This window comes from Cariama cristata, unplaced genomic scaffold (assembly GCF_000690535.1).
Source record: "Cariama cristata isolate BGI_N322 unplaced genomic scaffold, ASM69053v1 scaffold13296, whole genome shotgun sequence".
Classification (NCBI taxonomy): Eukaryota; Metazoa; Chordata; class Aves; order Cariamiformes; family Cariamidae; genus Cariama; species Cariama cristata.
In genome coordinates, this window is record NW_009621671.1 from 24,820 (window position 1) to 51,736 (window position 26,917).

Genomic DNA, 26,917 nt, shown 5'->3' on the forward strand with positions numbered 1-26,917 from the left:
AGAGTAGTGAGCTCTGATGCGGAGATGCAGCCTTTAGTCCATGGTTGCTTGCAGTTTTGAATCTAGGGAAGGAAAAAAGAGAATTAAGGTTTTCCAAGGACTCTGATAAGAGGACTTTTCAAGGTGTATTCTCAAGAATCTGATTTGTACAGCTTGCACAAAAACATTTTGGGTGAGATTGTGCCATGTCTCTTCAAGGCACACCAAAACATTTAGTTCAAAAAAGGGAAAAAGAGCTCTCATTTCTGGGTCATCCTGATGCCAGACTGGTGCGTTAGTGACATAACAGCAGCCCAAGAGCCGGCTTTGGTTATGATAGCTCTGCCTGGACTTTCTGTGGGTGACTCAAAATCCTTTGGTGACCTGGGGTCCGTGGGGTGCTTTTGGATGAAGAAACTCCACTCATCCCACCCATGGGCATAGCAGCCAGGCGGGTTGGTGACAGGGGTCCTGTGCCCGTCTCCTGGACCCTGCTTGCCATAAGGGAATTCCTGTAGCTGAAGGATGTCCGTAGCAGAGATGAACCCTTCTTGGTGTGTTTAATGTTGCCTGTGCAGGTACACATTGTGCAGGTACACATTGAGGTTTTGTTTTCTTCTCCTCACACTTTGCTTTTTCAGGACCGGGAAATAGATGGACACTTGCTGCACTCCCTGCTACATTTCCGCATCTTTTTTCTCCTACTGACAGTCACTCCATTAACTATCCAGTCTGTAGTAACGACAAGCCTGGGTCATGAAGAGTTATTGTTGTGGACCTCAAGTCCTCACCCTGCTTTCTGACACAGAATTTCCATTTTCCATCATGCTGCTATTGCTGAATGTGGCTGATTTTTGGCCTGGGCTCCAGGAGCCTCTCTGACCTCGAGCAGAAGGGGAACTATTGCTTTAACGCCAGCTCACTGTAAAAGTACAATGTGTTTATCTTCATTTTATTTCAGTGCTTATCAACTAATGATTTATCATTTAATTATTTTCTTACTTGTAAAATTTGTAGCAAATACTTCAGCTCTAGTGGGATTTTACTTGTGATTTTTTTTGTTTCTTCTTCCCTACTCTTTTCTGCCCTCACAGACTGAAGTGGCTCAGCTCACTATGTATTTTTTTCCCTTTCTGTCTCCTTCCCCTCCAGTGCTGTCTTCTTCTGGGTGGTTGCTTTCTGCTCTTTTTTCTTTTGATGTTTTTGCCCTGCTATTGTTTTAATAATGTAAAATCCCAAGTTTTAGCCTGTTCCTTGTGGTTAGTGCCCCTTTGCTGCTTCTGTTCCATTTTCCTCGGAGCTGTGCTTTCTCTCTTTCTTCCTTTGGTTTTCTGGTGCTTGATATGAGCTGATGCCAAACTTAGCATCAGCTCTAGGTTGCGAGAAAGAATAGTGGAGAGAAAATAAGTGTAGCAAAGGGATCATAAACTCAGTTATCAATGTATGTATTACTGTTTCTCTACTGATATTCTGTGTTTTCCTGCTACGTTTTTCCATTACCCTCTCTTTTTTGTTGTCATTCTGGTTTTGCTCTTGTTTTTTTATTTTTGCATCTTGTTAGTTTGGTTAATAGTAGCATTGGGTATTACTTAGAGTGACAGATGACAAAAGACAGAGCGCTGAGAGCGGGTGGTCAGGTTGACACTTGAGGTGGAACGCTTTTTGGAGTCTCCTGAAATTCTGTCACTTATGTGAGTGGAGGATAAGAAATCAAGAGAGCAGTGAATATGGAGGGAATTCCTCATTCCAAGCATCTGCCTTCATGTCCTTTTTAAAACCAAGGACAGCTATTTTTAATGTATATTTGTATGAGTTTAACTGAACGCTGTAATCTCTGAAAATTCAGTATATTGGCCTCGCCATCCCATGCTCTTTTCTGCAGTGAAACAGTGTCTAGTTTGTCAGTGGTCACTGGGGTTTTGAGGAAGGGAGCAGGAGATGCTGGAGCCAAGAGGACCTGTTTGTGCACTTGACCTAGGTTATGGCTGTTAATGACATTTGAGATTATCTCTCCTGTCTGGTACGTCCTGCCGTGCCGCTTATGAGGCAATACCCAGCAAGCGATATCCTGTTGTTTGTAGCTTCACTTTGATGTTTATTATTTGATTTGGGAACAAGTAACACAATGGCGAGGGGCATCAAAACTGTTCCAAATATTTGACTTAATGTCTTAAATTCCATGGGACACCAGTGTGTCTTTATGCAGTGGTATAACCATATGTTGTAATAGTTACTAATTGCATAACTGCTGTAATTGTCATGCCAACGGCTTGGATTACCTTTTTTGCATCTAGTGGTTAATTAACCTTCCTTTTAAAATTAGAGCTCCAGAAGCAAAGCATTCTGTTCCTCAGTGAAATGGGATTGTACTGGGTTTGCACCTCTTTGTATCCTTTATAGTTTGGGGGTCTGTCTTCACATTTATTAAATTACTGATTATTTGTGTTGGAGAAATAGATCACTTTCAGCACTTTAGAAATTAACAAAAAGCCTAATTCTCTTATTCTTAATGCGTTTATTATTTTGTTCTCAAATCCAATTTCTACAAGCCACTGTGCATTATAAAACAAGATTTAAAAAAAAAAATAAATCCAGTAGATTAAGATGCCTCTTAATAAGTTACCTATGTAGAAAACATAGGATCAAATAACCAGGCATTTCACCTTAAATACAAAAAAAAATCAGCTTCAGTAGTAATTAATGATTGTGTAAAACACCATAAATATGCCCACGGAACATTAGAATGGTGACCATGAGTTAACCTGTCGTTGCACACCTCTGTGTGATGATTACCACTGCTGTAAGTAGTTGTGATGCTATGAAACATAAGAGTAAATGCACTGCAATTCTTTTCCAGTCTTCTAGCAGAATGTGTGAGGAAAAAAACGGGTAGGTAAATGTTACAGGTGAAAAGTTTGCAGTAAGATTTCCTACTTTTAAACACAGCTTTATATAGAAATTTGTTCCCCAGGTGTCTGGGTGCCTCTTACCTATAATGTCCTGTTTTGTGTTTGGCTCTTTTCTTGGGTTTTTCATGGTGAGCTAGTGCTGTTTGTTCTTAAGAAGTGAGAAACTGCATGCTACTGTAAGAACTGTATTCCACTTTATGTAGATGTGGCTTAACAATCATTGCATTATGTGAATCATCTTTATTTCTAACTATATTGTGATTTAGCAAGAATTTCCAGATCACCTGCAAAGTTTATCGTAGGTGCCAATGTTTGCAATCTCTCAAAAAACATTGCTAATGATGGCAAGATTTGTGTGTGATAAAGAAGGAGAATTTACTGATAATCTAATGGTAACTAGAGGACAAAAGGATATTTGGATTTTGAGATAATTGTTAAAAGATAGGTAATTAAAAATGTTAAGGATTTACTCAGTTCCACAATGTTGAGAATTTGCTGTTGCTATTGTTAAAAAAAAATCAGCAGGCGTTTCTTCATTTTGTTAAAACACATCAAGAAAGAGGATTTGTAAATAGAGAAATTCAGTCCACATTTTCAGTGGGAGCGCCTATCAACTTTGTAAACCTCGGGCTACCAGCCCTTTTCATGCTTCCCTGTGGTAACTGCTTCTTTCTGGGTATGTCAAAGACATCTTTATACAATTCCTGCAACCCTTCAAACAGCATGTAAGGGCCTGCCGTGTTTCCAAAGGCAGGCACTGCAGGTGTCTTTGCACAGATTTAAGAGCACTTTTGGCACCTTCTTGTGCGCTTGTGTCGCCTTCTCAACCCGTAAACACACAAGCACCCATGGCGTTTACCATTCTCGTCAGCCCTTCGCCGACTGAGAGCTCACGGGATAAAATGTCTTTTCTCTTTGTCCCCTGCCAGCCCCGTTTCTGTTATACCTGGTGTTCCCTGAATATGTTCTCAGACGTATTTTACAAAGTGTTCTCAGTGTGGGTCCTGTAAAACTCATACCAGCAATTTTACTACAGTATTTTCATTACAAAGGACTTTGTGTTTCATAATAATATATTGTATTCATTTTGAAGGTATCCTCATGTCTTAGAAGAAGCAGTTCTAAAAAGGTGGTTGATGCTGTTAGTTGGTACTTTGTTTTCCTTGTAAAGTCAGCATGGTATAAAAAATTCAGTGTAAAAAATTGATTTTAAAAGATAGATTGTACCTTGATGGTACCTTGTTATTTAGTTAATGTATGCCTTCTGTGATATGGAAGCTGCAGTATATGCTATTTATGTCCTAGAAAATATTCAAAAATAATTGCTGACAAAAGCCACTTCACAGGTTGACTCAGAGGTACATCTTGTAATCTGAATGTTAATATTCTGGATAGCTAGGCAGAGACAACTATTGATGTAGTTTGGAGATCATGTAGAGACTAGTCAGGATTTTAGTTAGAAAAGTGGAGAGGGAGAAAGATTGAGATATTTGCGTTCTCCCGGCTTCACTGAAATTTTATGCTTATTGAGCATATGAATGCATACAATTTGTAATATTTTTGAAAAGGTAAGGGTTTTTTGCTAGTCAGTTGGAAATGTTGCCTTTTATATCGCAGGAATTTATGTCTTTTCCAGAAGCAATTTGGAATCACCTTAATTTTACTCTAGAATCCAGGCAGCCCCTGGTTTTACTGTGCAATCCATGACTATCTATCATCTACTTTATTTTTCCCCTCAAGCTCAGGTCTGTGTTACGAAGGAGCACTGATAAAAAACATGAGGCCTGATTCTTACCTCCCTTGCTTGTGGTCTCTTCCCTGTGATCCATGCAGAGGGAGTAGCAGCAGCTACCACTGAGATCAAACAATTTCCCCGGCTCGAATTAGTGTGTAGGTCTTGGCTTTCGACACGAATGGACCCAAGCAGGACCTCTGTGTTTCCTAAAAAGACCTCATCCTCTTCTTATGGTTGCGACTGTTTTGGGAGGCAGAGAAGGGTTGAGGATGTTTTCAGATGAAACGATACTTTGTATTTTCTCAATATTTGAAAATACCAAAGGTTACATTTTGGTTTGGTTTGGTTTTGTTTTGTTTTTTAACACCCGGGAGTTGTGGATTTTGTTCCTCTCTAGTCCACCTGCAAAAACACTGCTTCTGTGGCCTGATCTGATGTCATAAATTATTTTGTCATAAATGAAGAAAAACAGCATTCTTACCTCTCTGGGTCCGCAGTCAGATGACCCAGGCTGTAAACTGGAAAGTATTTGTTCCATCGGTGGTGTTGGCCAGCCTAGCAAACTGCACGAGCATCTGTATCAGCTGCCTTGGAATTGCTTTTGATGTGATTAGGCTCCTAATTAGCTGTCTCAGTTCTTCTCTCCCTCCTGATGTTTTCTTTTGATTCACTTTGACTCGAAGGAGTCTGTATTCTGTGTATGTTTGTTTTTGTGTTTTGTCTAAAATCCCTAATGATGGCTTAGACTGTCCTCTTTTGGTTGAGAGTTTCCCTGTGTTGACATACATTTTTCTGTTAGATGCATGCATCAGGATTTTTCTCCTAAGAATAGCTGGTGTTTGGCAAGGTGTAAACAATGTATTGTCAGTCTGCATATATACGTGTGTATTCATTTAAACTGTGCTAAGGCTTTTACAGTCTGAATGAGAATGCGCGTCGTTACTTCAAAACCATCAAACCCATAGTAAATGTTTAGTACTCGAATATTTATTCACCAGATAGTAATCTCACAATTAAATTATTACGTAAAGTCGGTTAAATAACAGCAGAAGTTATTGTATTAAGGCCTACTTTGCAAGGAAACCAATGACAAGGAAGCAGTGAAACAGACTAATAGATTATATGCTATAGCAATATATTGCCTTTTTATTGCTTTTCCACAGGCAGCAGATTCATGTATAGTTATTACTAGCTACATTATCTGGTAGTTTTCTATCAAAAAAGATTCAGTCTATTGAATCATTTATCCAATATTTATCATTCTTATTGAAAATCCACTAGTGTTAGCACTGTATAAAATATTGACTTAAATCTACTGGTTTTGCTAAAGATTAAAAACATATTAACCTAAAAAGCATGGTATTTCTTAGGACATTTGAAACTATTCATTGTGGATGTTTGAAATGACAATTTTTCTATGTTGTGTGAGGAGTGATTTTTTTTTTTTCTTTTTTTAATTTTTAACGTATAGTAAGTGACCAGTGCCATCCTGATTTGAAGATGCTGAATGTTCATTCAACTCATATTTGAAATTTTGATGTGTATTGCACTAGTTACTGAATATCAAGAATAAAATTTTTGCTCATACATAGAGTGTAAAATGGGATCTTTTGTAGCAGCACACGGCCTGTTTAGAATGATATAACAGGCGCTGAATGTTCACATATCAAACAAAATGCCATCTTTCTGTAGAAAAGAGGTGTCAAAAAGTTTCTTTGTACCTTTAACGCATGTGATTATGTAGTACAAAATGCAGAGTTTGTAAAATTTCTTGAATATACAGGCAAAAAATGAATAATTCAAAACAACTCATAAGTTCTACATTCTATTGTATCTTTTATAACGCAGGCAGAAGATAGCATTGTGTTCCCAGTAGAGCTGAATTTGCACAAGTTACACCTCGGAAAATGCCAGATGGTCTATGGTCTACTTTTGAGAGCTGTCACATATGTAAAGATTTGAAAAAAGAAAGACAGCTGAATGAGAGCAGTGGATCATTAAAGAGAGAGTGAGAGTCCCTGGGTATCACTGTGTTTTAAGAAGCATTGTGTCGTTCCCCATATAACACCTTTTTTTTTTTTTTAAGATATACACAACCTTTAAAAAATAAGGTAAAAATATTTCTGTTTTAAACTGAGTCGTTGTGGCTTAATCTTGGAACTGTCAATTGCTTTTGTTCTTTATGCTAGAATGCGGTCATATGGTTCCTAATTGGTTTCAAGTGTGTTTTAACCATAAGATTCAAGTCTCCCTAGTGCAAAATTATCAATAAAGTTAAAATAAATTTAAATTGAGGTAACTAATCCATTTGGGGTTTTATTCCATTTTGATTTGACCTGCATATCACATGTGAATACTGTAAAGCCAGTCAGCTAAAAAGTTGTATGTTAATGCTAAGAGAGTGAAGTAAGAGTACTTTGGAAACAGGATTATTTAATAAATTTAAAAAAAAAACCACACCAAAAAAACTACCCAAACCCTTAGTAAAAGTAATAATAAAAGCAAAACCAGTTTAGACTCCCCCAGACTTCCTATTCACCCACAGTTTGACAGAAACACACCTGATTTTGAAGGTTGAATTTTGGGTAATTTGCCAAGTTATTGTATTGTAGCAAAGCACCAAAAATATACAAAAAATTGTAAACTGCCACCACCAATTTAGCTGGCATGGAAAAGGTCATAACTGTCAGTTTTAGAAACTTGCATGTCCAGGCATACAGAATTTTTAGTATAGTCTATTGCTTTTATTTGTTGAGGAAAGTTAACCTCTCCCCAGTAATCTTAGGTTGTTGGTGCAACTGCACCACTCCACAGTTGGGAATCGTAGGCAGCGCAGTGTGCAGGAGCATCGTTACATGGAACGTGAAAAACACTGTTCCTGAACACTAAAATTTACATTGGAGTGGGATAAGGAAAATAAAGCTATGGGGAGCTATGGGTATGGATGCTGAATTTTAGAGAGTAAAAATTTGATTCGTGATGTTGCAAAAGATTTTATTTTTGACTGTCGTTAGGTCTACATTGACTATTTTTAAAATAGAAGGAATACCTTTTAATTTTTTAACAAAACTAGTTTTGCACATACGTGGAAAGATGACCTACACAAATGGTTCCTGGTAGTATATTTTTAATGAATCCTATTCAAGTAAGAGAAAACTCCTTAAAAATTTGTTTTGGGGTGTTTACAGAAGCCTGGAAATGTTAACAGACTATGTACTACAAATTGAATTGCAGAGTGAAGCAAGTGCCTTGCTTATGCTTCTGTTCATAAGTTTTGCAAACACTAATGAAAAATTGAAAGGAGAAGCAGTTTCAATATTGCCAATGAAAAACTTCTTGGGCAACAGTTAGTTGTTCAGGTGTCAAGATAGTGTTGTGCTCCTGCTCTGTTGGCTTGGAGGTCCGTGAGCCGTTACTGCTAGTAATGGAAGGGACTGATCTTTGTCTTCCCCGCAACAACGTTGTGGAGGCTAAAGCATAAATGTTTCCCTCCACCCTCCCTCTCTTTCCTGCATTACAAAATTATCACTTTTGTAAAGCAGGTTCAATCAAGGTTACTCTGACCTAGATAGATGTGGGCAGTCTAGGGTATCTTCTTAAAATCTTTGTTGCTGTGACTAAAAAAAATCAAATGGCAAGAAAAAAATGAACCAGTTACTTCTCATAATATTTGAATATGATCTCTTTTTTGCCTGTGAATGTGACCGAGACTTAAAGTTTAAGATTTTTCTGAAGTTTAATCTCGACAAGTTTATGAATGTTGGAGGAAGCAATCTGAGAATGGTATCGGTGTCGTTGATAAAAGGAAAGCATTGAGGGTTTTAGGCAAACTCATAACCGAGAGTCTTTTTAGAGACCATGTTGTCCAGTAGTATTTGTCCGAAATGTTGGTCACTTGTACCTGAAGTGATCAGTGGAGATGTTTCTTTTAGAGGAAGCTAACTGTAATTATCTATATGTATTGTTATCTTGAACACAGTGCAATCTACATACGAAGCTATACTCTGAAATCATCTGAAAATGGATGTGAATCATCTGAAAAGAGAATGAACTGCAGCACTGCTTTTCTTTACTGCTGGCACTGTCTAATCTCTCTTCAGTTGAGTGTTCGGTAGAATCTGGTCTTTTTCCTTGATATTAGATTTATAAATAGTTACAATTTGGACTGTCTGAAAACCTCTTTATGTCCAAGCGTGATACAGTAGTGTTTTGATTAAGGGAAGTGATTGGGCTGATGCTTTGTGATTATGAAATCTTCTTGTGTTACTGTGTGTATAGTTTAATGAGTTTTCAAATGAAGTCTGCGTGTTTGGGTTTTTTTTGTTTTCTAAGTAAGAATCTTTACTTGGAAACCCCTTTTTTATTACAAAGCTTTACATTAAAAAAATCCTGTGTTTTTTCTTTTCTTTAGATACAGACTTTAAATACATAGACAATGTATTTTCCATGTTATTAAAAACATATTCCTTTATGGTACAGTAGCTCAACAAAGAATGCTCAAGTTTTGTGCCCTCTCATTAGAATGGGTTTATAACGTGTACTCTTGGAGTCTTAACCAGGCCAGCGCAGATTCCTGCCTTGACAGGTTTTGTGGTTTTTTCCTTTCACCATTTCAGTTTGTTGCCATTAAAGCCCTAACTGGCCCATTAGAGCCATTTTTAAAATTGTGATTCTGAATTGAGGAATATGGAGGGAGGGACTCTGGCTTGCCGTAGCTGTGAGGTGTTTGAATGCATGGTCCTTCTGGTTACTGGATCATCTCCTGCACAAAACCATGTTTTGATTAGTTTTGTTCTTCCCAGCAATACACGATCTTTATGAATTGAAGCTCAAAGTGTGGTTAGTTACCTGGCCGCTCCTATTCTTCTCTAATATACTGATCTGTGGTGGCTGAGTGTTGGGGGGCCCCTGCCATGTCACTCAGGTTATTTTCTGACGACCGGCAGGTTGGCCAACCTGCAGCTTCACTTCTGTTACTGCAGTCTGTATCTTCCCTCGCATAACCTTTTTCTCTCCTTCTGTTGCATTTCCCCGGTTCTTCATTTGGCTCCCTTAATCAAAGTTTGTCTCAGTTTTGCTACTTTTTCTCCCATTCTTGCTTTTTTTTTCTTCTTCAAATTGCTTGCCGTATTCTCTCTGTGTAATTCACGGAGCCTTGCAAACCTGTGCAGTGCTGAATGGGGAATCTAGGCCTCATGCAGTCATAAGGTGCTTTCTGAATACCTAATAATTATTTTTAATCGAGAGATATTTTTTGCTTTCTCGTTCTAATGTGTGATTGTTAACTTTTTGGTCTATTCTTTGATCAATAAGAGCAATGAAAGTTGCATTCCCAGTCTAGCCTAAAGTGGTCAGTTATCAATTTACAATTTAAATTAACCTTTTCTTTCTTTCATTTTAAGCACAACCTCAACGTTTGCCTCAGCCGAATACTTCAGCACTGGAAAGGGGTGAGGAAGAAAGTGGCAAAATCCAAAATGGCCACGCAGGTCTGAGTAATGGAAGTGGAATTCATAACGGGATCAAGCACGCGCCTGCAGACAACAGAAAAATTTCGGCTCCTGTTTCAGAAAAAATGCACAGAAAAATTCAGTCCACCTTGTCTGTCAACAGCAGTAGCAGCAAGAAGAGTAAAATAAGCTCTGCGTTTTCTCAAAAGCCAGGTACTTCACCTGAAGGTAAGCAGAAATTCTTATTAAAAAACCCCAAACTGAATAAAGACTAACCAACCCCATTCTCACTAATAATTACACAATCAACTGAAAATAATTGAAGAGCATGACTCATGCTCCAGAAGCAAATAGAAATCATTATGATAAAACACAAGTTACTTCCCCAAAGGAAAATATTAAGTATTTGAAGGAAATTGAAGGAATGGGAGATTTCTTGCTTTCAAACATTTGGCCAACGTAGTCTGATAATGTTTTATCTCTGAACTGACAGAAACTCCTGTCAACATTGTCACATATACACCAGAAAAAAATGTTAAAGCAGTAGTTCAAAGCATAGTAAATACTTAAATCCAGTAATGGCAGGCTCCATGAGGGGAAAGTTTGCTTTGAAAATGTTCTGTTAGCAGATAGTCTGACTAGCCATGAGGTCTGAACGCTAGATAGTAACATTTGGACCTGTGCTTCAATGTTTAACGTGCCTTATACGATATTTGGGCTGTAAATAATTTGCATGAAAAAGCTTCGTGCTCCCTATGCACAGCTTAAAGAAGCAAAAGTAAATAATTTCTCTTACGTTTTAGCTGTGTGTGTGTGTGTTTTCACTGCTTGCAGTTACTCTAATGGTCCCTGAGTTCATGAGCCTCTCCTCAATCCACTGCCTTCCCATTAGCACTAATATACTTGATGGGCTTTGCTCCTGCCTGTTACAAGAAGGGTGCAGAGGCTCTGTAAATTTTATTACTTTGAGGCAGGCCTGGATGCGACTGGTTTAAAAAAAACTTGGTGGGGGAGTAGGTACAGACACAGATTCTTAGAGAAATGGGAGCCGGTACTGTTCAGTGAAATGGGGAGGATTCTCAGCCTAGATGAAAGGAAGAGGGATCAGAAGGACTGCACATAGCGGCCTGAGTGAAGCCTACTGATGTCAGTGGAGTGACTTCTCTTGACTTAAGTACTTCAGTCAAACCTACTAGGTGAATCTGTGTAGTAACATCAAGAACAGCTTCACTCGGACCGTGCCATGGGCTGGTCCTCCTTGCTGTTGTTTATTTTCATATTTATCTTCAAGAACCTACTGGTATTTTTCTGTTGCATTTTCACTCTTCTAACATTTCTTTCCAAAACCAGAACTTCTTACTTCTTATATTCTGCCTATCTATTTCTTTTACGTGAAATGCAGTTCACCTTCCAGCCTGATATTTTTTCTTATATATTTTTACTTCGTGCAGTATCAAAAAACTGTAAGTCAAGAGACCTAGCTCTGTTCACACGACTGGTACAAAGTGCAGGCCTCTGAATTTAAGAAAATCAACCTCTGAAAAAAAAATATTACAGAGTTCTAAAGAGACGGAGCCTGCCCTGTTCATGCCCCTATACAATTATTTATGGCAAACACTTCCTTTTTTCTTCTAAAATTATATTGGAATAAATACAGTCAGTGGGTTGGGGTGTTTTTGTTTTTAATAACCTTGGCAATGATTATGTCAAATTACTGAATGGTTGAACAGAAAATTAATAAGATACCTTTAGATTTAGCTCTGCATTCTAATGTCTGATTTTAATATCCAACACATGATTGTTAGTTAACTGAAACTGCCAATATGCAATCCGAAATGTTGATATTTTTTAAGGCATACCTGATTAGAATATAGATAACTACATTGTGTTGTCACACTAACCTACATACTTTCAAAGTACAGAAATACAGGGTAATCCTTACTGTCACATGTAGTTTCTTGAGTCATCTAATAGCTAAAACTAAATACATTCAACATTATACATCTAACCTTGTAATGTTCTCGTTTTGAATGTGGGAGCTTGTATATACACTCTGAATAGCTTGACCCGTGCTGCTAATGTCTACTGCTCTAAGTTTTCTGTTAACTAGTCTGAGTGAAGCACAAGTTTTATTGTGCAATGATTAAAGTGTATCTAGGATATTGTGATATGCCTATAAAGGAATATTTGTTTTAAAAAAATAATTTTCTTTTTTTGAAATTTATTTCGCTTTACAGTTCTCTGGCAGACATATTTATATTTGTGTCTACACATCTGCATGCACGCATGTACAAGCCTTCTGACAGTTTCTTCAGCTTTTCAGTAATTTACCCTGTGGGGCTGCATGGGGGAACTCTCAGCTATAAATTATGTTCTTACCAAGTTGTTACCTTGCAGGAAGTATCAATATATACTTAATTTGTTCTGTCATCCCTCAGTTTTTTGATAAGATTCACAGAGACTCTCGCAATGGTCAGTTGAACTATCTAAAATAACACAAAGAAAGATCACTATTTAAGGAAAAAATTATGTATCTGTTACTTGAAAATAATTGCGTTTATTATTTTAAAAAATGTTATCCTCTTATGACTACTTCCGCAAGGCTACACTTAAAGAACTTGATGTAAGTAGCCAGGTTATTAGTTCAAAGGAGTTTAATTGCATTTAAACCAGCAATATATATACTTGATGAATACATATAATTCTGCAAAGTCACAAGAGTGCACTAGTAAGCCCTGTGACTGAGGCTTGCATAGACAGTCTGTCAAAATGGTATACGCAAATTAATTTGAACCTAACTTCTGCAGCTTCTGTGTATTATGTATCATACTTTGTGGGCAAAGAGGCATTTTTGTCAGCAGTTACCTCTTCTGATCCAATGACATTTCTGTAGAAACTATTGAAAAGGTTTACAGGAAGATGGAAAAGATAGGAAGCTGTTGGAAATTATTTGCAGCATTGCTTAACTATTTGGCTTTGCTTTAACTTGTAACATGTTAACCTCATAAACCATTGGTTACTGCTGAAGAGCTACTGGGTTTGAGTTTACTTGAAGGTGTGAGTTTGTGTTTGTGCACGCCTATACAGTATAATAATATAACTTGTATGCAGTTTCTTATGTAACCTTTTGCAGAAAGAGACAAATTATATTAATTTTTGCACTGCGAGTATTGAATAATCAATCACCCGAATTAACTCAGCTACTTCAATTTACTATAGTGTCCAGATAATTTTAATAGAAAGAAATACGGATAAACTTGTACACTTTCAGGTATTCCGATTCACTTTAATTTTGCTATTCCTTATGTACAACCTTGGATTTTATAATCTAATTTATAGCTTTTTTCCCTTTTAAACCTGAAAATACATGCCATGTTGTCTTCCACTCTAAGTGCTCTGCTCTGTTGCCAGTCAGAATAACTGGTATTAAGTGAAGCCAAGAGGCCAGAGAAAATAAATAGATTATGTCATCAGAAGGAAGAAAAGTGAAAATTCTGGTCATCAAGCTGAGTTTAGACAATAGAAAAAAGAAAATATTTTTCAGTTTTTCTTATTCCCTCCCAAAAGCTGCATTCTTCTTGTTTCATCTTAAAAGACAAGATGTGAATATTTCTGGAGCACCACACCTATTTGTAATGCAAAATAAGTCCTGGTCTGGTACTTATTTTGCACTAGAACATCTTATCTATTGACAGAACAGAAAACCTGGTAGTGCTTGAAGCAGGATAGAATCAAGAAACATCCAGGCTTGCCACCCGTCCTGTGCAGGAGCATGTTTAGGCTTATGCTTATTTAAGAGGTTAGCAAATGCAGCATACTGCTTCATATACAGCAGGCTTCGATATATATACCAGAGAGCTAAATGAAGTCCAATATTATTTTACCCAGGACACCACATCTTCCCATGAAGGTCAGTACTGCTCCTCTTGGTCTCCAAAGTACTAGACAGCCCTAATGCAAGCTATAAAGCCCCCCAGTCCCCCAGCCCACCAAAATCCCCCCACCACAGTTAACAACTCTTTTATCAGTTGTTTCAGCTGCAAACTCCACTTGTGCTGTAGATCGCATTTTTCTGAGCTTTCAGAATTGAAGTTGCATTGGAAGCGCTTAAACGTAACAGATCTTTTGGTAGCAGTAGTATAAAAGTGTTAAAAACTTTTTAAGTTGAAGGCTTTTTAAGTGAGCCTGTAGTGAATGGAGTCGTGTCAGCATTCCCAAATAATGCTGTTTAGAAACACTTTCACATCCAGTGAGGCTTAGGAGGTTGTGAGTGCACTCACCAGCTCTGCTCTTCCTCTGCATCTATTATTAATCCATATTGTCCCTGAAGAAATCATACTGAGCTCCATCACTTACACTGCAAAAAAACAAAGGAATTATGAAATAGTAGGAGTGTCTCTCTTAAAAAGCAGTTTTTAAACACCATTTCAGTTCTAAGGATTTTTTGGAAGCACTGAATAGGTTTCAGTGCATACTGGGAGTAAAAGATTTTTTTTCTTCAAAGAAATTTTAATAGTATTTTAAATTACTGATGTCAGAGGTGTCACAGTTCTTCCAAAACTCTGGTTGGTAGACCACTAGCAAAGAGAGCTGTCACTCTCTTGCACCTGTAATGTGCAAGAAACACCTTGGAAACCTGAAAAAGCAATTGTAAATGAGTAAAAAGAAGGCAGTCTAGCTGCTGTGTTTGGAAGGAGCGGTACCTGTCCAGAGCAACTTAGAGGAGGAGATCTAAAGGCAGCAGCAATGAGGCAACTGAACGGTAAATCTAGATGTTAGCAGATGAAGAAAAACGAGTAAGCAAATACATACATGTGTGTCAGAGTAGTGGAAGATAAGTAATAATGACCTATGGAGAGCTGGAGGAGGAAAGGGAAGAAGAAACTGGGCAGTGGGAGGGGTGGAAGAGGAATTTATTTAAGGGAGCAGAGAGGGCAAAATGAAGTAGACACTAATTATTTTGTAAAAAACAAACCAAGTTTTCCTAGCAAAACCTTATGAAGCTTGACGTTCTGCATTTTTTTAAGCAAAGCAGTCGTTTCTGAAAAGTTAATGATGGGAAGAGGGAATACAGGTTTTAATTCAGTTTTGAAATGGAGCTCTCGCTTCTGGTCAAGTTACTGTGACTTCCCAAGTTACTACGTTTGTCAGGGTAGTTCCCACAACTGTAGGAACTTGTGATAATTTGAGTTTAGGGTGGTGCTTCACATACCCAAAAGCCTGAAAGCATAGACAATTGTTATATTCATCTGGAAATGGCAGTTTGTTAAACTATGGTGAGCAGATCCTGATATATCCTGTGTATATGGCAAGATCATCACTTTATTCCTTTCTAGGTTGTCTAAACCATAGAGGCACTAGAAGGCATCTCCTTTCCAAGGATTTTTTTCAAGATAGGTCTTAGGAAGTGTAATAAGGCTAGATGCGGGAGTGAGGTAGATAAAGAAAGCCTACAGCGTGGGGGTGAGGCTCTGGGGAACGACAGGCGATGTCGGCTTCCCGCCAGATTTAACTTGCCAGTTGTGCTTTTCCAGGAGCAAGGCCTGAAACAACCTTCCTCAACCTTCTGGACTGTGTATCTTGTGTTACTAAGCTTAGAGATGTGGTGAACAATCTTACCCAAGGTTGGGTTTTTTTTTTAAAAAAAAAATTCAACATTTCAGCGTGCATTTCAATGAGATTTTTTTCCTCCCTTCTTTTTAATATAATGCAACTTTATCTGTTCTAGGTGTTGAATCCAAGCATGGGGTTGGTGGGCACTGTTTAGCTCACGCTGCTGACCATATTAATTTATTAGAGTATCCCAAGTGATACTGATGGCTTAACTGAAGACAAAGCAAGTCCACCAAATAGCCTTTGTGTTAAGCCAGGGTCTTAAGAACAACTGGGTGCATATATGTGGAAAGTAGTGAGTAGTTCTCTCAGCAGGGTAGCAGACCTCTATTTGAAGTAGGAGCATTTTACTTTGGTTTAGATAACTTTGTGTAAACTGAAAAATAGTTTTTGGTCAACCTTACTTTCCTCTTGGGCATATGATTTTGAATAGGATTTTTTAGATTCCTCTCCCGCCCTTGAGTGCCACAAGAGCAGCAGTAAGTTTTCTTTCATATAGTATTCTGTCATTGGATTGGTGTTATTTACTGAAATTTGGTATGACTGTGCTTTATACCATTAATAGCCTGACATTGCAGAAATACTATCTGCTGGCCATCTCTGTCTCTCTCTCTCTCTCTCTCTTTTTTCTTTTCTTTTTTTAAACATACATACACTTCTGAAATCCATCCCATAGCATTAAGTAGCATTTAGGCAGCTACTTAGTATCCTGCAAATCTCTTGTCTTGGGTGAAAATTTCCATTGTTATCTTTTAGAAATTGATTCAAAGTGGATTTGTGTCTGAGCACAAAGTGCTAAACAGGTTTTTTTGTTAGACAAGGTTGAATCAGAATGCAGTTGTCAATCAGGCAGTGGGCAAATAACATTATCGTATGGTCAAACCTGTGATTTTTAAGAAGGCATTGTGCAGAGTGGTGTGTTTTAAGCATGGTTTATATTTTTGTTTGCATAGAAGTCTTGGGAGGTGATTTACATGTTGTGTAACAAGATTGAGTGGAAAACAGGGCCTGTAATGAAAAAAGGTCTTCCTGCAGTATCCATTTTGTAAGGTCATGTTGTAGCTAGCACCTAACTCGTCTCAGTATTTGCAGTGATGAACAATGACAGTGAAAGCTTTATATTCTAAGGAAGCCTTAGGTATTGACAGTTGGCATGTTTTTTGGTATATCTGTATGTTTGAGCTGGATCATTTTACTCCCAAGGTTGTATCTGTATCGAGAGTTTCGAATATAAGCTTTGACAAAAGTTTCCATGTGTTCTGCAGTGTAATTTGCCTGTTCAGGCAACATTTTAGTTTTCTTGATCAATAGAGATGATAGTTTTCTATTTTAAAATGCCAAAAGATCACGTATACTGTGCTTTGTAACTGTATTTTCCCCTGTCTAAATAAATGTAGCGCTGTTATCAAGAGATAAGTACACTCCATGCAATGTGTCAGTTTGTTCTTTCTGCATTTCTTCTTTTTCCTTGAGCATTTTCCTGAGTGCAGGGAGTTTTTGGGAAGGGGCTGGGTAGCAGAGGCCGCACACGAACGTCGTACGTTACAGGAACCCTGGGGCGATGGTGTGCATGCCGCTGCTGGGTGCAGTTTACATCCCACCTCTATGCTACGCAAACCTTTAAGAAACTTGTGCTGGGATGGTTTCTGGTCGCTTGGCTTTGTCGTTGGGGCCGTGGGCCGTCTCTGTCGTCGACCCTGCGTGTTCAGCCCCGCGCTGCCGGCCGGTGGGACGCCTGTAGCTCCTGCTGGGGCTTCTGATCAAGGCTCTGCAGGGGCCTCGAGTAAAACCCCGCTGAGGACCTCAGCTGCCACTTTGATTGCGGTTTTGCCCTTTTTGATTCTCGCTGTGAGACAGCAGAGTGCCTGGAGATTTGTTTTGAGTTGTCTGAACTCGGAGAATATAGTTAGTAAGAAGCTGACCAAGGTCACCATCCTGTAAGTGAGCTTATTTACCATTTTAGACATGAAAACCTTTTATCATATGTGACCCGCCTGCTTGGTATGAAAGCTTATTGGGTCAGTTTATGACAGGTTAGTGTCAAACATTACAAAAGCAGCACAGATCAGCCTGCGCGTGTGTTTCTCTGTACATTTTTCAGTTTAACGTTGCCGTCCCTTGTACAGTTTTGGTGGTCGATAGTTCTCTTAAAAGTCAGTTTCTTAAGTAGAGCCGCACCTTTTCATAAAAATGAAGAGGAGGTGATAAAAGGGAGGTTAAAATAAAAGAAATACATGCTTCAGTATTTACTTCAGTCTTTAAAAGGAATTGGATATCAGGGTAATAGCTGTATGCAAAGATTTTAGAAACAAGAAGTGGTGTGCACATGCAAACGCTTAAAGACCTGGCTAAAAATTAAGGTTGTTTTATTGTTGATATTGTTTCTTTTCCTTAAATGCGCATAGTTGTTACAACTGGGATAAGGTACAGAGTGGGGCCCTCTGGGCTTTGAATAACAGTCTGTAAACAGTTTTAAGGGATTTTAGGCTATTTCTTGTGGGGATATTGTCTGCGTTAACATCCATAAGCCAGCTAAAGTAGACGTTACATGTACTGTATACACTCTTTAGTTAAGCCAGCACAAAGTAGCTGGACGTGTGTGTATGATACAAGCAGCAAAAACTTGGACGAGTTGGTTGGGTTTCTATTTGCCTTGGCATTGTTTAACAGTTTTGATGAAGTTCCCTAACAAATCTGTAACTTTTGGGGATGTGCCAAAGGACTAAGGAAACAGCTTTACTTACATTAGGATTTAAAAATGCTGCATGGGATGACCCTTTTAACTTTAGGTCTAACTTTCATCCCGTGCAAAATGAAAGGATAACTGAAGATAAGCTTGAGTGTCTGAAATCTCATCTTTTTACCCCAACTGTGAGTTGGTCTAATAAAATATACTATCACTGCCTACAGACCAAACCTATCATAATTCATGCCATTCAGCATAGCTTTTGGGAGCTTGGGTCGTAGTCAACAAATGTAATACTGTGCTTTGATGAAATGAAATGCATTTGATAAAAGAACTAAGGCAGATGTACTGTTTTGTTTTGTTTTATAAAGTATACCTCTGTACAGGTTTTTGACACCTAACATCGTCACTTTGGTATAGTGCCGATCTGTAGTGCAGCATTTCTCCATTGATTAGAGAAAAATGTAATAGAAGAACTGAAAAACAATGGAGATTTGAGACTGGTGTAGTGTGGAAGTCCTAAGGAAAAACTTATCTTCATTAATGGTGGGCTTGCATAATGAGACATAGACTAATTTCTTCTTTCTCTCTTGAAGTATTTAACGAAAACTTAAACCCCAAGAAATTTGGGAGTTAGCTATTTAGCAGCAGTACTGCATCATGAAGATCAAGACAGGTGGAGTTTGGTCCTTGGTAAAGCCACAACCCTAATTCTTAATTGCATTGGTATATCTAATGGGAAAAGAAAAATGAGAAAGCCTCTAATTCTCAAACAACAAAAAAAAGAACGTAAAGAAATAGATCATTTTAAGCTAGCATCTCTTTACAGTAACACAGTGCCATAACTGATACTACTATATCATTGCTTTATCAGAAAAGACTAAAATATATTCAAAGTTTCCAGAAAACATGTTGTCAGACTTCATTAGATTTACTTTTTTTTTTCCAATTTCTTCCCAAATGTACAAAATAAGTTCAGTTCCAGTTGTATTAATGTGTTCCACTACTCACTCATCTGCAAAAACTGTGTGATTTTGATGTGATAAGGTAAAAGAGTGGAAGTTAAGTATAGTCTTTATTCTTAACATGTTAAAATAGTTTTGAAATCTAAAGTAGTCTGTAATTTAAAGTAGTCTCTTTGGTCTTGGAGACAGGAAAGAATTATTAGAGAGTCTTGTGCAAGCAGTGAAATATATTTTAGTGGCCTCCAACACGGTAATGAAAAACCTGAGGTCATCTTTTTTGGAGTGGGCTTTATGTAGCATCTGCTTCGTGGCTGGGTTCCACTGATCAGCAGTGCAACAGCAACCAAAGGAAGGGGGTTTTAGCTGTATAATTTTTTCTGTGGAACTGACAGGCTGCTGTAGGCATATGGGTGCTAAAAAAGGATGTGTGAGTTTCATGTAGCATGTAGATTTGTTATTACTACAAAAAAACAGTGTGACTGTATCTTTTCCCTTTCCTTATAATTACATCTGTAGATACGAAGCTAAGAAGTAGGAGTCGTACATAGAAGAAATTATTCTTCCACCCATTTTATCTGAATGTAATTTACAGACCTTTAGAGTCATGATTCTGAATTCAGCAAGTTGGGTATGACTAGGTAACAGCATGCTTCGTCATGTGTTAAATAATTGCTACCTGGATAGCTATTAAAAGTCAATAACATGAAGAATATAAAAGCATGATTATTTCAGGTTTGTCCTTGAAATGTGGATCAAAGTTTATGTTCATTGTACAAATGAGTCATTGCAAGCATGAAGAGAGCAGTAAAGGGTATCTCTATTTTATGTTAAGTGATTGTGAGGTTAAGTAAAATTGTTACATAAAGATTTTCTGAATGGAAAATTGGTTTTGCCATCCAGGGAGAAGGAAATAAAAATAAACAGTAGGTAAATAAGTCCTTTTAGTGTTTCAGTTAGTAAAGAAGAGATGGAAAGAAAGACCCTCCCCAGAGTTTCCATCATAGCACTAATGGCCAAAATTTCTTTGTGTCTTGGACGGTTTTTGATAGCTTTACCTTTGAAATACCTTTATTTAAATCAACACAGTCCCTTCTTGTAAGTATTGATTTTTTTAAAGTAGGAGGGAAAAGTTCTTTTGTGGGTCCAGCAGGTGCTTCCTGAGTGCAATTCGTTTTGTTTAACCTATGAACTCTGTCTCTTATCCATCAATAAATATATATAATTTCTATGAATGTTTATTTCTCTCCCTGCAATTTTGCATATCTCTGCATGAAGCAGGCAAGATTTGTTCGGGCATCTTATTTTCGGTACTGATACACATAAAGTTTTATTGTGGTGTTTTGTTTAAAGAAACATTTGTAGAACAAAATTTGTTGTGGTATTGGCTTCTTTCAGCTGTGTTTCAAAGATATGAAATAGTAAAAACCTCAGTTCCTCAAATATGAAGGCTTCTTAGATAGAATTCTTGGCTTCTTTATCTTTTTCCTTCATATTAAAAGAAAATCTGAAAGGAGATTGTACCTGAACAAATTTAACACCATCTCCATGACAACCAGCTAATTAATCGCTATCGGTCTGGCTTTGGTCCTCTTCAGTGAACTGATACTCCTCAGCTTTATTTCACAGATCTTCTGGGTTTTCTGTGAAGGTTGTTTATGTAGTGATGGTATTTCTTTGGGAAAAGCAGTCTTTTAATACAAGCAACAACTTTCTGTAAAAACAGCTCAATCTTACCTGTGGTTTCCTCTGAGTTTTGCTTCCTGCACAGTAGTAGGGAGTTTTTCAGGTTGGTTTTGTTTTTTTTTTTCCTTCTTGCTTTTCCTGATATTTCCATTTTTTCTTTGGGGCATAAGCGTTCATTGTGCATATTATGACTGTGACCACATGGCAGTACAGGTATTCCCAAACTAAGTTTGGCTCTAAGTAGTGTAGTAAGTAGGAGAAATCAATCCCCGGCAGATGTTTAGAGTGTGCTGAGAGCTCGGGTGGCTACTTTGCTTCTTGGGAGAGATTTTGCAGGTCTGAGCCTCTGTTGCTGCATTGCTGTAAGTGTACAGGTTTGCTCGGGTAAAGTCATTGCTACCCTATCCTGAAGTCAAAGTTTCTGCAATGTTAGAGGTACTTCGAATCAGTCAAGATACTTGCCACAGTTACTGCATCATTTTTGACATATATAAATATGTTTAGGAGGCCTGGTAATTGCATTACGGTTGCAAATAATAGCAAGCTTTCTGTTATGTTGGCATTCTCCAGCCTGTGAACTGCAAGAACATAACGTGTGTAGATGATCAGACCAATTGCCCATGTAGCTCAATATCCTGTTTTTCCTACTGACCTCTCATAGCAGATACCTGTGATGGACTGATGAACTGTAAGAACATAACGTGTGTAGATGGTCAAACCAATTGCCCATATAGCTCAATATCCTGTTTTTCCTACTGGCCTCTCATAGCAGATACCTGTGATGGACTGTAGGGACAGGGAAAGAACGAGATGGTGCAGGATGTTTTCCCCAGAACATTTTCCCAATCTTCAGCTGTCTGTGGCTAAAGGAGGTCAAGGTTTGCGGTAAAAAGAAGACTGAAAACTGAGGCTAGGAAAGAACAGTCATTCCCTATCTTGAACATTTCTTGTATTTTTAAGTTCTCATTTTCTTTCTGGATGACTGTTCACTGCGGTCATTCCCTATCTTGAACATATCTTGTATTTTTAAGTTTTCATTTTCTTTCTGGATGACTGTTCACTGCCTTTTACAAATTAAATATGTTTATACATATAAATTTATACATGTTATGTGCTTACTATGGGAGGAGAGTGAAAACAATTGAGTGTATCCCTCACTCCCGCAGTCTTCTTTTCATGGGCGCATATTTAGTTCCAATCTTTGTGTTTTGCTGTCGTGTCTCATGGATGTATTAGTTGTTGGAAGTTATTCCATATATTTACTCTTTGGGTGCCATACTTTTTTGCAGACAGTTTGTGGGACACCTTGATTATCTCATGTAATTTAGCAGTACTTATGAGAGATGGATATTGATGTTCAGGTGTAGGTATGAGCTTTACTGAAGATTAAAAGGATTGCCAAGAAATTTGTGTAGAAAAACAATAGAAAAATTTGTATTGTGACTGAATGTTTTATATGTTGTTGGAAGTGCAGAGATACATAGAACATGCTGTTATGCTGGTTTTAAGGTGTGCATGAAACAATGAAGAAATCAAAAATGTTGTGGCAACTCCCTTGTGGCAAGCCAACAAAACAGATTCAGAAGGGCAAGATGCACAGGGAGAGACTGGAAATAATTTTAGGTAGTTTCCTTCATAAGCTGATTTTTAAATTTTATTTTTTTACCTAATAACTTCATGGGCCTGCTGGAAGAAGTTTTGACTGAAGATAATAGATATGGGTATTTTACATAATAAATTACTGGAGAAATGGATCTAAGCAGATGTTTAGTACTTGGGATTTGCATGAAGTGAAGTGGCGAAAGGAAAATTGCATCAAAACCAGTGCTGAATTGGAGATGAGTTAGGCTGCAAAAGCGCCCTCGAAGATGGGAAGCACGTTCTTTGTGGTGTTAGACTGTGTCTATTCTGAGTCTTTGTCTTTCAGCTACTTGTTTGACATTGTGATATATCTGGATTTAGAGTAATGTATTAATGATTTCTTTTTTCTTTCCTTTGTTGTTGGTTTGTTTGTTCTGTTTGTTCATACATGACATGCTACTGAACGGGTACGTATGAAGATTGCTGTGTTCACTGTATCCTGGCTTGCTTGTTCTGTGAATTTCTCACCCTCTGTAACATTGTTCTGGGACAAGCATCCTGCGGCATCTGCACATCGGAGGCCTGCTGCTGTTGCTGCGGGGACGAGATGGGAGATGGCTGTAACTGCCCGTGTGATATGGACTGTGGCATAATGGACGCATGTTGTGAATCTTCAGATTGCTTGGAGATCTGCATGGAATGCTGTGGGATCTGCTTCCCATCATGAAATATTTATCCCTTTTTATTTTATTCTCTATAAAACTGGAGAGCTTCTCTTTAAATACATTTGAAGAAAGACAAGGTAAGATTTTCACACAACCAACTGGTATTGCACTGTTAATTCTCTCTATATAAATATTTTTTTTAAAGTAATCCTCAAATCTGTATTCTAACACAAATTGTATAGTTTTGTATGTGAAACTCAAGCTACATTCCAGCTTCCTTTTGGCTTTGCAAATGGAAGACTTTATTGAATCCGAATTATAGGCCTGATACCACAGGCTGTGTGAGGGTAAATTGCCATTTGAACTGAGTGACAGGTTTTGGTCAGAGAAGAAACTACAGGGCAAAGCCTTAAGTATTTGCCTTTACCTACTTTAGTGTTTAAACACTCAAATGCCTCCATGCATAACATGCCTTTACTGGCATTCTGGAAAGCAAATGTCTTCATTTCAGTCTCTTTGGGTTGAAAGCAATTTTGGTCTATTATTTTAAACTTAATTCAGAAGTCAGCATCGGGAATCTACTGTTGGTTTTGCTACAGTGGTCACATTGGCAAGATTTCTTTTGTTCTGAGTATCTCATTGGTTTGAGAGAGATTCCTGGTATTTTCCATTGTCAGTATTGACCATATGCGAAGATTTGGCAAACTAAAGTCAATGTAAGTTTTGCCATGGACTAGAGTACCAAGATTTCATTGTTATCAATCAAGACAGAATAGAGAACTTACATTTTACTTCAGCACTAATATTACTTGAAATGCTTCTTTTTAGAAAGAGACTTTGGAAATCTGTGTAGACATGAAATATATCCTTAGACTAACAGACCAACTAATACACTAACAAATCTTCAAAAGTTGACTATAAAAAAGAAATTATCAGAAGTTAACTCAAGAATCTAAGCCTGTGCATTAAGTGGCCCTGTCAGTGTTTGTGGCTTTAGAGCGAGTGTCACATAACTTAGTATTTATTTCTTCACTGAGTGAGAAAGATCCACAGAGGATGGCCGAATTAAAACAGGATGTAAAGACCAAATGAAAACTAACTTGATCGAAGAATTCTGTCATTGAATGCAAAAAGCAAATGCAAAAATGTTTATTCTCAGATACTTTTTAAGTGTTATTTTTAAATAGCTGTATAAAAAAAAGGACATTTAAAAATGTATGATATCCTTTAAAAATAAAAATCTTGCAAAATGTTTGAAAAATACAGTTAGGATCCTGTGGGCACCTTTTTTCCTATTATACCATTAAAGTTTTCTGAGAAATACCTCCATTTGTCATTGTAATTGTGAAATGAATTTAGTCCAACACGTGAAGACATTTATGGCATTCCCAGATTTAGGGAATAATGGTACCCGTTTTCTTTACCGTCTGATAGCTTCTCCCCTCTGTGTCTGTAGCTAATTAACTTTTCTGTGTAAACCACCCACACATCCTGATCTCGCATACTTAAACTTTCCTATCTACACTCCAGATTTCCTATTTGTAGATTGTTGGATCTCGTAAATTTAGGCCTTGTTACAAGAGTCATCGATAGCCAATAGCATATTTCTGTTGAGTGAATTGACCATAAATGTCTCTTTCCGCTGTAGTGAATTCAGTTTATGCAAATGTGACAAGCTAAAGATCACAGGAGTGTGAAGCTAAGTCCACAAATGATCTGATATTAACCAAAGCTTCTCCGTATGAACACTGACTAGTAGTGCCTACTACTGCAAGTTATCATTGAAGGTAACATAGCTGAATCCTCAACTATACTAGAGAGCTGGGAGGTCTTACGTTTTGCCTTAACATCTGCAATACTGTAGTGTATTCTGTTGCAATGCCAATTTACTCAGAGGGTTTCTTATCTGTTTTTTGATAGTTTCTGTAAGAATTGGCTCTTATCATGTGTTTGTTTTTTTTTTTTCCCCATATGTTGGGCCAGATTCAGATCTGTGTTGCATAAACTAAGTGAATTTCCATTAATGTCAGAATTTTCCATTGGTTTAGCTCCAGCTAGAGAGCACAAAGATATTATGATAATAGGCAGGCTAATAAGGAATCATATAGTTAAATTGATAAATTCCCTCAGCTCAGAATCAGGCCCATGGGGCTCAATTATGACTCCTAAAAGTCTGAACCACATTGGGAAGGGGGAAGAGGTGCCTTGGTTGAGTGGCAGTGCCTGGAGGCATTTTGCCTTTGTAAGGCATAATGCCTCTGGGGAAATTGGGGGCATCACGGTGAGCACTGGGACTTGATGCACCTTGGAAAAAGTCTAGATAGTGCTTTGCCCATTGTAGGTCTCTGGTTGACACCGTGGTGGTGGGGATGTGCGCTCTGGGGCTAGGCAGCACCATGAACTGTCCTTCCTGGTGTCCTTCTGGGCACAAAGAGGTGAATTAGGACTGTTTCTGTCTGATTGTGCTTTTGGGGATGGGGAAGAGGACTTCCAGTCTCCTGTTCTGCCCCAATGTCCATGCCCTGCCAGAGCAGTTCCAGTTTTGTGCTTGGAAAACTGCACATTTGTATATCAAGCTTTTAGTGAATATCGGATGTTAGTAAAAATTACTTTTACCACAAGATGATATAGTTTTGAAAAAAAAGAAATTACCAATCTAGGGAGTCCTTTCTCTGTGTAAAAGTTTGTTCTGCACAAGCCCTTGTTTCTACTTTCAGGAACTCAGAGGTTTTTTTGATCTATTGAAATTATGAAAACCTGGGAGGTGTCTTTACTATTAAGGATTTACTTCCAGTACTGTTGAAATACAAATAATAGTTGCAAGAACTTTGTTCATGCATATACAGACTCTTTCTCAGACACATGCACAACACACACGCACACACATTTGTGGATATATTATTTCTTTTCCCACTTCATTTGTGAAATACTAGGAAGTGAAAATAGTGTTTATTAAACCTCATAATGATTAGAAGTATCAAAGTATTACAGACAATTGAAAAAAAATAAAAAATTGTATGATTTGTTTGACATTTAAATGTAATCTGCTACTGTTTGTCATAGAGATATTAGCACTTTTGTAAAATGTATCTTTGTAGCAGAGAATATTAGTATGTAGTTTAAGGAATTCCTTTCTGTATTTATATTCTTAAATTCTGTTTTATAATTTTCACTCTATAGGCAATCTTGTAAGCACCTTGTGTAGTTAAAGCAAGCAGAATGAGAAGGAATCAAATGTGAAAATATAGTTTAAATAAAATTAAAACATCAGAACGTAACTTGTCTATTTTATAATAGTTCTTTGGAACTTGTACAGTGTTTCAGTATATAGTTCTGCAAACCAGCCCATTTGAAAAAATGATAATTTGCTATTTGTATTTTATATATCAACTGGATGTGCTATTCTCAAACACTGTTTTGAAATAAAGAACTTTATTTTGAAACTTTGGGATATCTTCTTCTTCTAGTCTTGCCCTGTTAGTCCTCTGAATGATAACTTCTTGTTTTATTTGTGATTTTTTTCTGTGATAACACTTTTTGAACGCTTTGGCCTTTGGGTGATTTGCACAGAGGGTGAGCCAGTGTATATGAGTTGTCTTACAGGTGGAGCTAAACCAACTCAGGCGCTAGAAGCTGTGCTCGTATGAATGT

General features: G+C 37.7%; 1 protein-coding gene across 1 annotated transcript in view; it reads left to right on the forward strand.

Annotated features, from left to right (window-relative positions):
* Nucleotides 1-23,510, forward strand: part of MDFIC (MyoD family inhibitor domain containing) — a 48,183-nt gene extending 24,673 nt beyond the window's left edge. The window contains exons 3-4 of the mRNA XM_009702061.1: nucleotides 10,026-10,301; nucleotides 23,081-23,510. Of these exons, the coding sequence (XP_009700363.1) occupies nucleotides 10,026-10,301; nucleotides 23,081-23,328 (524 nt within the window). The 3' untranslated portion in view covers nucleotides 23,329-23,510. The remainder of the gene's footprint in view (nucleotides 1-10,025; nucleotides 10,302-23,080) is intronic.
* Nucleotides 23,511-26,917: the final 3,407 nt, after the last annotated feature.